Genomic DNA, 13,414 nt, shown 5'->3' on the forward strand with positions numbered 1-13,414 from the left:
AAGGAACCAACGAGGTGGTAGGCTAATTTAGATCTAGTATTGTGCAATGACAAACGGTTAATTAACAACCTCGTAGCAAAGGAGCCTCTAGAGAATAGCAATCAATTTATGGTCAACGTTTGTAGGGTTATGTCCAAATCTAGGGTATTACACCTGAACAGAGCAAGCTACGTAGGTATGTGGGGTGACATGGTGTCATAGTCATAGAGGTTTATACATGGAAACAGGTCCTTTGGCTCAACTTAGTGAAGGTAGATTAGAAAACCAGATTAAAAGATGGTGCATATGCAATGGCAAACATCAAAGATTTAATTCAGAATTTGCAACAAATGCACATTCTCTTAAAAGATAACAAACCACATGGGCAAAGTAGTTCAAACAAGCTAAATATTTAAAGATGGAATTAGATTAAAGGAAGAGCCTTATAGCAATGCTAAAAATAATAAGCTTAAAGATTGAAAGGGTTTTAGAATGCCGAAAAAAATTGTCAAGACATCGATAAAGAGAAAAAAACAAGAGTAAACTAGCAAAAGACATAAAAACAGATAGCAAAAGCTTTCGAAGAGTCATAGAATTCCTACAGTGCTGAAGGAGGCCATTCGGCCCATCGAGTCTGCACCAACCACAATTCCACCCAGGCCCTATTTACCCTGCTAATCCCCCTGATACTAGGGTCAATTTTGTATGGCCAATCCACCTAACCCACACATCTTTGGAGTGTGGGAGGAAACCGGAGCATCCAGAAGAAACCCACGCAGACAAGGGAGAATGTACAAACTCCTCATGGACAGTAACCAGAGGCTGGAATTGAAGCCAGGTCCCTGGCGCTGTGAGGCAGCAGTGCTAACCATGTCATGTTGGAATCAAAATGTTAACTCTGTTTCCAGGCCTCCTGCATTTTCCAATATTTTCTGTTTTTATTGTAAAAGATTCTATAGGTGTGCAAAAAGTAAACATTTACAGGCAGAAACAGGAAAAAATAGAATGGGGAATAAAAGAATGGCAGAGACATTAAAACAAATACTCTTCACAACAAAATACACAAAAACATTTCAGAGCTAGTGAACTAAGGATCTAGTGGAAGTGAGGAATTTAGGGATATTATTGCTGGCAAGGAAACAATTCTTGAGAACTTAATGGGGCTTGAAGTCGACAAATTCACTGCAGCTAATGGCCGAGACCCTAGGGTTGAGAGAGATTGCTGCTGAGTTAATGGATGCATTGGTTTTGGTAGTTCCAAAATTCTGTCAATTCTAGGCTAGTGTTCATGGATTGGAAGGTAGCAAACATAACCTGATAAGTCAGGAAAGGTTGGAGAGAGGAAACAGGGAACCATATTTGATTTATTAGTGGCACATGTATTAGTATACAGTGAAAACTATTGTTTCTTGCACGCTATACAGACAAAGCATACCGTTCATAGAGAAGGAAAGGAAAGAGTGCAGAATGTAGTGTTAGTCATAGCTAGGCTGTAGAGAAAGATCAACTGAATGCGAGGTAGATCCATCCAAAAATCTGATGGCAACAGGGAAGAAGCTAGTTAGTTAGTTTGGTACATGTCCTCAGAGTTTTGTAGCTCTTTCCCCAGTTATTCAGTAATAGACTAACAAGGTCACAATAGTGAAGTGCTTAAACAAGCACTTCACTAAATAAGTTGTGAAAAAACCGCAATTTACACTACATCGATTGGTTTTGACACACCTGGGTGTAGCCTATTAACGGAATCGTAACCACCAATGAAACTGTAACAGGGAAAGCTTGAATCATGACAATTCAGAATGGGTAAAGGAACAACGTGAAACTTTGACTCAGTGCGTCTCACGGCAAAAATAAAAATGACTGCATTGTGCATGTGACATGGTAAGAAAAATTATACACAACTATTCTAGAATCGTCCTCCACAAAGTTAAGACATTAAATGCACAGTTAGACTTGTATTACAGAGCCTGATCCCATTTATCTTGGCAATATCAGAATACAGTCATGCAGTGAACTAACACTGGAGGAATATTCTAGAGCCCTGAAGCAAGAATCCAGTGAATGTGAATTTAAATCTCACCAAGTCCGCTTGAAAATTAAACATGGTTAAAAAAATCTGAAAACATAAAGCTGTCACCAGTTAAAAACAGACCTCAGCTTGTCATAAAAACACAATTGATTCACCAACTTCATCAAAGAGAAAACCTGCTCTTCTCACCCAGCCTCTGTACGTTTTATAAACGTGCGCCCACATCGTGGTGAATGACTCTCAACTTCCCTCTGAAGTAAGCAAACTCCCTCAGTTATAAACTGCTCATCTTCACCACAGACTGAAGCAGTTTGAGAGGGGAATCTGCCACCTTCGCAAAGCAATCCGGGCAACTGGGACGTACGACTCAAACAGAGACTTTAACTGAGCCATCTAACTGGTTGAAGAATTCTCATTTACAGTCACAGTCTGCATGATCAATTCTGCCAGTTATCGGAATAAAATTACACAGATCAAAACAAAGTGGTTATTTAATTTTGGAGCATCAGGCATACGTACAAGGTCAACTCCGAGCCCACATGGAATAATGTGCTGCTCAAAATAACCAACGCCTATATCGAACAGTTTACCTTTTTATGTACAGTCCTTGAGCCAACATCTGTAACAATGATATCTTTGAGTCTGGCAAAAACTTCTGTCTGCTTTGACTGCGCAGATACAGATGCATCCATACCTAGAAAGTTATGTTGAAAGATCACCATATAATCACAAATTTATCAAGCCACAGATTATTTTATCATAGAAATAGCTACTTATCCCGTCAAACCTGATGCTAGAACTGTTACTACTTCACATATTAGTGACTTCATAGCATTGATTCAAGAGCAATGCAAGATAGAATTAAAAAGAACTGCTAAAATATGAAAAGGCTGTAAGTATAATGGTCAGTAATCCATAATCTGAGGCTTTAAAACAATAAGAGACACTAATTCACTGTGTTAATTCTATACCGTTTATTTGAATTTAGAGCTCACATTTTGGCACCCAGTATCTGTCAACATTACATCAGATTAAATCACATTGTCACTCTTTTTGTCACATTACGCGAATGTTGGCCAGACCAGCATTTATCGCCCTTGAGAAGGTGGTGATGAGCCACCTTCATGAACGCTGCAGTCAAAGTGGTGTAGGTTCACCCATAGTGCTGTCAGGGAGGGAGTTCCAGGATCTTGAGCCAGCGACAGTGAAGGAACGGCGATATAGTTCCAAGTCAGGACGGTGAGTGACTTGGAGGGAAACCTCGACATAGTTTGCTGCTCTTATGTTTTGCTGCTCGTGTCCTTCTCGATGGTGGCGGTCAAGAGTCTGGAAGGTGCTGCCTAAGGGGCCTTGGTGAGATGCTGCAGTGCATCTTGTAAATGGTACACATTGCTGCTATTATTCATCGGTAGTGGAGGATATGAATGTTTCTTTGTGCAGAGCCCATTATTGGCAGCATGAATTACATGAGATGGTTGTCTCTTATTTATTCTATCTACATATGGTACTGCAGAATTAGTACCAAGGCAGGACCAGCGCAGCATTTTCCCGAGCATAATCATGGACAATTAAATGGAAGTCCAATGGTGACCAACACCCTCTTTAGACATGGTACTTGAAAGGGGAGGAGAAATGATAGGAACAGGGACAAGGGGACGAACAGGTAAGATTTGGCTTTGAACACTGGATTTTGAAGGAACTTGAAAGTGTATTTATCTAGAGCTCAATCTCAGCAGAAATCCCTCACCACACTGCTGACCCAAAGCCCCTCGTCAAGTTCTTGCCTCGAAACCCCTCGCCATGTTCCTGCCCCGAAACCCCTCACCACAATCCTGTGCCGAAGTCCCCCACTATAACATCCTCAGAAGTTAGGTATGTAGGTATTAGGTGGTGTTGTTTGACTGGGACAAAGAAAATTACAGCACAGGAACAGGCCCATCGGCCCTCCAAACCTGCACCGACCATGACAGTTCCTGCAAATATAACTAGTGTATGCGACACAAAATACTACCAATCCCCTTTGGTTTACACATATGTACGCTTTATGCTTTTGACTCCGGAGTTCATTATAGTATCGTTTACCTTGGATTTTGATATCGGCAATGCTGAAATCTTCATCACAGACAAATATGTTCAGTGCCCCCAACTCAACAGCAAACTTCAGGTCAAACACATCAGCTGCTGTGTCTGTAGATACTGATCAGAAAGAATTGTTTCAAATTACAATATATAAACTTGCTAAATGCTGAATCTGGCAACACTGACATTTTCCAAAAACAACTTACATTTATATAATGCCTTCAAACTGGTGAAACATTTCAAGGTGCTTCAAGAAGCATTATCAGACAAGGTTTGACACAGAACAATAGAGAAATTAGGACAGGTGACCAAAGGTTTGAGGAGCATTCGATTCTTAAGGGAATCTTAAAACAAGTGATACAAATTTTACAAGTTTTTAAATGGCCTACAAAAATGTCCCATTTTACCATAACCTAGTAAAATGCAGTAAACTGGGGCGGCACACTGGTTAGCACTGCTGACTCACAATGCCAGGGACCCGGGTTCGATTCCCGGTTTGGGTCACTCTCTGTGTGGAGTTTACACATTCTCCCCGTGTCGGAGTGGATTTCCTCCCACAGTCTGAAAGATGTGCTGGCTAGGTGCGTTGACCCGAACAGGCGCCAGAGTCTGGCGACTAGGGGATTTTCACAGTAACTTCATTGCAGTGTTAATGTAAGCCTTACTTGTGACTAATAAATAAACTTTACTTTTACTTTAAACTTATTGAGGTGGTATAGGTAAGCAAAGGGGAGCAAAGGCACAAAGTTTGGGTTCACAAACATGGCTTTCAACCCACAGAAATTGCAGTTTAAGCCACATCGTTATGGGGGAAGCAATGAGCAGGAACAGCACGGTCGCAGAGTGGTGAACACTGCTGCCTCACAGCGCCAGGGACCCGGGTTCAATTCCGGCCTCGACTGTCTGTGTGGAGCTTGCACGTTCTCCCTGTGTCGGCATGGGTTCCTCCAGGTGTCCCATTTTCCTCCCACAGTCCAAAGATGTGCGGGTTAGGTGGATTGACCATGTAAAATTGCCCCTTAGTGTCATGGGGAACTAGCAGGGTAAATATGTGCGGTTATGGGGTAGGGCCTGGGTGGAATTGGTGTCGATGCAGGCTTGATGGGCCGAATGGCCTCCCACTGCACTGTACGGATTCTATGATTCTATTCTATGATTCAGATAACAAAAGCTTCCCTATCCAGAGGGGTCGGAAAAGAGAGGGATGCAGATCCAAGCTGCTCTTGCACACCAGGTTTGGAAAAGAAATGACCATGTTGGAAACATGTCACTCGCTCAGTGATGTACGAGTAACCAAAGAAAGACAAATAGGAATGTTCCCTCTAAACTACTTCCTTACAGGTGTAAGAAACAGGACCCAACATTGCTGAGGTTGTATTTATATTTTTCAGCTCAAATCGTAATTTCATCTGGAAACAGATCATCTATAATTATCTGCGCCATCAGCTGCTGATGGAATGGGAAAATGGTTCCACAATCCTTACCTTATGCATGATACAGGCCAAGAATGTATGTTTTCAAAGCTGAATCACATTGCAGATGATGTGACACCACTTTATAAGACGGCCTCATCAAAACCTTATCCGAAAGATAATTCAATCTGTGCCTCCAAATATACAGGAAAGGAGCAAGTAGCTAAAGAACTGAGCTTAACAGCAACTCTGTTTACAAGCCACTTTGGGGAAAACTGCTACTGTTGACAGCAGAAAGTAACAAACACAAAAGGCACATTTATATTTCACTACATAATGCAAACGGCTCCAATCTTTCTATGAATAATTTAGGGATTATTTCTGCAAATATGAAGCAACAGAAAGAAATGCAGGATGGAAACTGAAAAGTTTATCAAAAACACACCTGCACATTGAATTCAAGATGTGGAGATGCCGGCGTTGGGCTGGGGTAAACACAGTAAGAGTTCACAGCATTTAATTCAAGGCATTATTCGGCTTCCCCTTCTTATTAACCTACCTGCTTTGGTCAAAGTCTCCTTCTCCTGGTCTGTGCTTGGCTTTGCTTCACGATTCTTATCAATGGTACTTGATGGGAACACAGCTGCTATGAAGTTCATGGTCGAAAGCAAGGCTTGCGAATGCAGGATCAGGTCAAGGGAAGAGAAGGCAACCTGACATCAAAACAAGGCGTTTCATTATTTTGTACAATCCCACTTGATGCACAAATTCACTGCAGCATAAATATGGGCAGCACGGTGGCACAGTGGTTAGCACTGCTGCCTCACAGTGCCAGGGAACCGGGTTTAATTCCCGGCTTGGGTCACTGTCTGTGTCGAGTTTGACGTTCTCCCCGTGTCTGTCTGGGTTTCCTCCGGGTGCTCCGGTTTCCTCCCACAGACTGAAAGACGTGGTGGTTAGGTGCATTGACCCAAACAGGCGCCGGCGTGTGGCGACTAGGGGAATTTCACACTAACTTCATTACAGTGTTAATGTAAGCCTTGCTTGTGACTAATAAATAAACATTACATTACAGTATGATGTGAAAAGAAGAAACACTAAACTGCAAGGGGTTAAGAATAACTCAAGGTAGTATATAGGATGAATCCAAATTGACATTAAATAGTCATTATATAGAGAACATTAGTCTTAGAATTGGGAATCTGGGGGATGTATGTTTCATACAAGACTGATACACGACAGTAACGGATTAAAAATACACCTGCTTTCCAGTGACAGGCTGGAAAAATGTCCACACTCAAGTTAAACATGTCAAATACAATTTTAAATGCTATCACATAATCCTCCAATAAAAAAGATGGAAAAGGTTGTGCAATCCTCTAAACAAATTCATGAGAAGGCTTCCAAAAAATAGAAATGGAATTGAGACATCCAAATTTACAGAGTGCACAGTACCTGCCAACACTTAGAACCATAGAAAATTACAGCTCAGAAACAAGCCTTTTGGTCCTTCTTGTCTGTGCCGAACCATTTTTTGCCTAGTCCCATTGACCTGCACTTGGACCATATCCCTCCACACCCCTCTCATCCATGAACCCATCCAAGTTTTTCTTAAATGTTAAAAGCATTTACCACTTTATCCGGTAGCTCATTCCACACTCCCACCACTCTCTGCGTGAAGAAGCCCCTCCTAATATTCCCTTTGAACTTTTCTCCTTTCACCCTTAACCCATGCCCTCTGGTTTTTTTCTCCCCTAGCCTCAGTGGAAAAGCTCAAATCTACTTATTTCTATATGAAGACTGTTAAAGATTGCAGAGTGTTGAATTGGGGGAAGGCAGAGTAAGTAGTCTCACAACACCAGGTTAAAGTCCAACAGGTTAATTTGGTAGCACCAGCTTTCGGAGCGCCACTCCTTCATCAGGTGAGTGCAGGATTTATTTCACAAACAGGGCATATACAGACACAAACTCAATTACAAGACAATGGTTGGAATGCGAGTCTTAACAGGTAATCAACTCTTTACAGGTACAGACAATGTGGGTGGAGAGAGGGTTAAGCACAGGTTAAAGAGGTGTGAATTGTCTCCCGCCAGAATAGAACATAGAAAAACTACAGCACAAACAGGCCCTTCGGCCCACAAGTTGCACCGGTCATGTCCCTACCTACCTAGGCCTATATATAGGCTTACCTCTCACCCTCAATCCTATTAAGTCCCATGTACTCATCCAGAAGTCTCTTAAAAGACCCTATCGAGTTTGCCTTCACCACCATTGACGGCAGCCGATTCCACTCACCCACCACCCTCCGAGTGAAAGACTTACCCCTGACATCTCCTCTGTACCTACTCCCCAGCACCTTAAACCTGTGTCCTCTCGTAGCAGCCATTTCAGCCCTGGGAAAAAGCCTCCGAGAATCCACCCGATCTCTTCCTCTCAACATCTTGTACACCTCTATCAGGTCACCTCTCATCCTTCGTCTCTCCAAGGAGAAAAGACCGAGCTCCCTCAACCTATCCTCATAAGGCATGCCAACCAATCCAGGCAACATCCTTGTAAATCTTCTCTGCACCCTTTCAATCATTTCTACATCTTTCCTGTAATGAGGTAACCAGAACTGAGCACAGTACTACTCCAAGTGGGGTCTGATGAGGGTCTTATAAAGCTGCATCATTATCCCCGGACTCCTAAACTCAATCCCTCGATTGATGAAGGCCAGCACACCATACGCCTTCTTAACCACCTCCTCTACCTACGAGGCCGATTTAAGAGTCCTATGGACCCGGACCACAAGGTCCTTCTGATCCTCTACACTGCTAAGAGTCTTACCCTTGATATTATACTCCTTCATCCCATTTGACCTGCCAAAATGGACCACTACACATTTATCCGGGTTGAAGTCCATCTGCCACTTCTCTGCCCAGTCTTGCATCCTATCTATGTCACGCTGCAGCTTCTGACATCCCTCCAAACTATCCACAACACCATCAACCTTCGTGTCGTCGGCAAACTTACCAACCCATCCCTCCACTTCCTCATCCAGGTCATTTATGAAAATGACAAACAGCAAGGGTCCCAGAACAGATCCCTGGGGCACACCACTGGTGACCGACCTCCATTCAGAAAAAGACCCATCTACAACCACTCTCTGCCTTCTGCAGGCAAGCCAGTTCTGGATCCACAAGGCAACAGCCTCTTGGATCCCATGCCCTCTCACTTTCTCAAGAAGTCTTGCATGGGGGACCTTATCGAACACCTTGTTGAAGTCCATGTAAACCACATCTACCACTTTTCCTTCGTCAACGTGTTTAGTCACATTTTCAAAGAACTCCACCAGGCTCGTAAGGCACGATTTGCCTTTCACAAAGCCGTGCTGACTACTTTTGAGCATACTAAACTTCTCTAAATGTTCATAAATCCTGTCCCTCAGGATCTTCTCCATCAACTTACCAACCACTGAGGTTAGACTCACCAGTCGGTAATTTCCTGGGCTATCTCTACTCCCTTTCTTGAATATAGGAACCACATCCGCAATCCTCCGGAACCTCTGCCGTCTCCATCGACGACGCAAAGATCATCGCCAGAGACTCTGCAGTCTCTTCCCTCGCCTCCCACAGTAACCTGGGGTACATCCCATCCGGTCCCGGCGACTTATCTATCTTGATGCTATTCAAAATTTCCAACACATCCTCTTTCTTAATGTCGACAAACTCAATCTTCTCAGTCCACCGCAATCCTGTAGTACAACCACCCAGGTCTTTTTCCACCGTGAATACCGAGGTAAAGTATTCATTAAGCACCTCTGCTATTTCTAGTTAGTAAGATTTTGCAAGCCCAGGCGAGTCGTGGGGATTACAGATAGTGTGACATTTGGGGGAAGGGTAGCAAAGGGGATTTAAAAATGCTGGATAGAAGGAAGAGAGAAGCAGTCAAGGACACTTTCTCAGGAATGGTTGGAAGCAGGAAAAGGTGTTCAACAGATTTCAGTTCTGGATCGATTTTGTTCACTGCGTGGATCCAGGATTGGGGAGAGTGCTGTCTGAATACCAGCTGATGCCAAAATGGAAGCCAGAATTCATAATTCCAATGGAAGCGGCAAGGAACAAGATGTTGAGATGGGCAAAAAGGCAGCAGGTGGAATTTAATATCCGCATGCTTGGATTTAAAAAAAATGATCATTTGAACGGGGGAGGCTTAGTGATTTAGAATTTGTCACATGTTTTAGCACACAGAGCGAAGTATTGTTTCTTGCGCACCACACAGACAAAGCATACCATTCATAGAGAAGGAAAGGAGAGAGTGCAGGATGTAGTGTTACAGTCGTTGCTAGGGTGTAGAGAAAGATCAACTTAATGTGAGGTAGGCCCATTCAAAAGTCTGATGGCAGCAAGAACAGATGCATTTTAGGGGTTAGGACTCACAAGACATAAAAAGGAGAACCACCAGTGGATAAGGCCATTAAAAAACAATGTGGTGGCCTGCTGGGTTTATGGCACAAGGTCTAATGTACAAAACTAAGATGGAAGAGTAGACATATGAAAAACTTGGGTAGAGTGTAGTTGACAGGAAGAGTAATGAATAATTATGCATTTAATATATTTTGAACATATTGTATTGTACATTACGCACCTTCAGTTGCTGTTCAGTGCTGTCATGAGCAGTTTTGAAATCTGGTCCATTTCGATCTGCCTGTGAACAAAAGGTTACGGAAGTTACACATATATCGAGTTAAATTAAATGAAAAAACACTGTCGGCTCTTTGAAAGAGATCGCCAGTTAGTCCCACTCTCCCGCTCCTTCATTTCCCTGCAAATATTACAACTTACCAGCTTTTTTCTTGTGTAGTCATTCTCCCAATACATAGTGACAGGGAGAACTAGGGTGGCACGGTGGCTGGCACTGCTGCCTCACATCACCAGGGACCAGGGTTCAATTCCGGCTTTGGGCGACTGACTGTGTACAGTTTGCGCGTTCTCCGTGTCTGCGTGGGTTTCCTCTCACAGTACAAAGATGTGCGGGTTAGGTCGATTGGCCAAGCTAAATTGCACCCCAGTGTCAGGGAGGTCAGCAAGCTAAATACATGGGGTTATGGAGATCAGGCCTGGCTGGGATTGTTGTCAGTGCAGACTCGATGGACCCAATCGCCTCTTTCTGCACTGTAGGGATTCTCTGACTGAGCTTGTTTTTTTAAAATGTCCAGAGCTGCTGACTGATTCTTTGACTGGTTGGATAACGTGCGGGACTGTAAACATCGTGTATTTTTATTGCTTTCAGAATCTCTTAAGAGCTCATATTAATCAGGTCAGATCTTTAAGGTGATTACATCAGTAACATTTGTGCACAAATCACTGGAGGTGTTAGGACAGGTCGAGAGCACAGTTAATAAAACATACAGCATCCTGGTCTTCAGATTATGGGGCCACAGAGTACAAAAACAGAGTCAATCCTGCTTAGGAGTGAAAGTAATAGGGCAATTGTTATGGGGGATTTTAACTTGACTAATATTGACTGGAATTGTTATAGCTCTAGCTCGTTAGAGGGGTCAGTTTTTGTTCAAAGCGTGCAGGAAGGTTTTTTGACTCAGTATGTAGACAGGCCAACTAGAGGTGAGGCTATATTGGATCTGGTGCTGGGAAATGAGCCAGACCAGGTGCTAGACTTGGAAGTTGGTGTGCATTTTGGTGATAGTGACCACAATTCGGTTACGTTCACCTTAGTGATGGAAAAGGATAGGCATGAACCTCGGGCCAGTGGTTTTAGCTGGGGGAAGGGTAATTATGAGGCTATTAGGAGAGAATTAGGAAACATAGGTTGGACTAGGAGATTACAGGGACTGGGAACGTCCGACATGTGGAGTTTTTTCAAGGAGCAGCTACTGCGAGTCTGTGATAGGTATGTCCCTGTCAGGCAAGGAGGAATTGGTAGGGCTAGGGAACCGTGGTGCACCAAAAAAGTTTCTTTGTTGGTTAAAAAGAAAAAGGAGGCTTATGTTCGAATGAGACGTGAGCACTCGGGTAGTGCACTAGAAAGCTTTAGATTGGCTAAGAGGGAGTTGAAGAGCGAGCTTAGAAGGGCTAAAAGGGGACATGAGAAGACTTTGGCGGATAGGGTTAAAGAGAATCCTAAGGCGTTCTATAGGTATGTCAAGAACAGAAGGTTGGTTAGGGCAAGTTTAGGGCCAGTTATAGATGGCAGAGGGAAGTTATGTGTGGAACCGGAGGAGATTGGTGAAGCATTGAACCAATATTTCTCTTCGGTGTTCACGCAAGGGGACATGAATATAGCTGAGGAGGACACTGGGTTGCAAGGGAGTAGAATAGACAGTATTACAGTTGATAAGGAGGATGTGCAGGATATTCTGGAGGGTCTGAAAATAGATAAATCCCCTGGTCCGGATGGGATTTATCCAAGGATTCTCTGGGAGGCAAGAGAAGTGATTGCAGAGCCTCTGGCTCTGATCTTCAGGTCGTCGTTGGCCTCTGGTATAGTACCAGAAGATTGGAGGTTAGCGAATGTTGTCCCATTGTTTAAGAAGGGGAACAGAGACTTCCCCGGGAATTATAGACCGGTGAGTCTCACTTCTGTTGTCGGCAAGATGTTGGAAAAAATTATAAGGGATAGGATTTATAGTTATTTGGAGAGTAATGAATTGATAGGTGATAGTCAGCATGGTTTTGTGGCAGGTAGGTCGTGCCTTACTAACCTTATTGAGTTTTTTGAGAAAGTGACCAAGGAGGTGGATGGGGGCAAGGCAGTGGACGTGGTATATATGGATTTTAGTAAGGCGTTTGATAAGGTTCACCATGGTAGGCTTCTGCAGAAAATGCTGATGTATGGGATTGGGGGTGATCTAGGAAATTGGATCAGGAATTGGCTAGCGGATAGGAAACAGAGGGTGGTGGTTGATAGTAAATATTCATCATGGAGTGCGGTTACAAGTGGTGTACCTCAGGGATCTGTTTTGGGGCCACTGCTGTTTGTAATATTTATTAATGATCTGGATGAGGGTATAGTTGGGTGGATTAGCAAATTTGCTGATGACACCAAAGTCGGTGGTGTGGTAGACAGTGAGGAAGGGTGTCGTAGTTTGCAGGAAGACTTAGACAGGTTGCAAAGTTGGGCCGAGAGGTGGCGGATGGAGTTTAATGCGGAGAAGTGTGAGGTAATTCACTTTGGTAGGAATAACAGATGTGTTGAGTATAGGGCTAACGGGAGGACTTTGAATAGTGTGGAGGAGCAGAGGGATCTAGGTGTATGTGTGCATAGATCCCTGAAAGTTGGGAATCAAGTAGATAAGGTTGTTAAGAAGGCATATGGTGTCTTGGCGTTTATTGGTAGGGGGATTGAATTTAGGAGTCGTAGCGTTATGTTGCAACTGTACACAACTCTGGTGCGGCCGCACTTGGAGTACTGTGTGCAGTTCTGGTCCCCACATTACAGGAAGGATGTGGAGGCTTTGGAGAGGGTGCAGAGGAGGTTTACCAGGATGTTGCCTGGTATGGAGGGGAGATCCTATGAGGAGAGGCTGAGGGATTTGGGATTGTTTTCGCTGGAAAGGCGGCGGCTAAGAGGGGATCTTATTGAAACATATAAGATGATTAGAGGTTTAGATAGGGTGGATAGTGATAGCCTTTTTCCTCTGATGGAGAAATCCAGCACGAGGGGGCATGGCTTTAAATTGAGGGGGGGTAGTTATAGAACCGATGTCAGGGGTAGGTTCTTTACCCAGAGGGTGGTGAGGGATTGGAATGCCCTGCCAGCATCAGTAGTAAATGCGCCTAGTTTGGGGGCGTTTAAGAGATCCGTAGATAGGTTCATGGACGAAAAGAAATTGGTTTAGGTTGGAGGGTCACAGTTTTTTTTTTTAACTGGTCGGTGCAACATCGTGGGCCGAAGGGCCTGTTCTGCGCTGTAATGT

The 13,414-nt window shown here is 43.6% G+C and overlaps 1 protein-coding gene across 4 annotated transcripts in view; it reads right to left on the reverse strand.

Annotated features, from left to right (window-relative positions):
- Window positions 1-13,414, reverse strand: part of vps13c (vacuolar protein sorting 13 homolog C) — a 339,816-nt gene that overhangs the window by 140,241 nt on the left and 186,161 nt on the right. For 3 of the 4 annotated variants that reach the window (XM_078200204.1, XM_078200205.1, XM_078200206.1), the window contains 4 exons: window positions 10,126-10,185; window positions 6,059-6,212; window positions 4,091-4,204; window positions 2,599-2,702 (listed from right to left, as the gene is read on the reverse strand). The exons of the other annotated variant lie outside the window; for it this stretch is intronic. In XM_078200204.1, the coding sequence (XP_078056330.1) occupies window positions 2,599-2,702; window positions 4,091-4,204; window positions 6,059-6,212; window positions 10,126-10,185 (432 nt within the window). The remainder of the gene's footprint in view (window positions 1-2,598; window positions 2,703-4,090; window positions 4,205-6,058; window positions 6,213-10,125; window positions 10,186-13,414) is intronic. 4 annotated transcript variants of the gene reach the window in all.

This window comes from Mustelus asterias, chromosome 29 (genome assembly GCF_964213995.1).
Source record: "Mustelus asterias chromosome 29, sMusAst1.hap1.1, whole genome shotgun sequence".
NCBI classification, from domain to species: domain Eukaryota; kingdom Metazoa; phylum Chordata; class Chondrichthyes; order Carcharhiniformes; family Triakidae; genus Mustelus; species Mustelus asterias.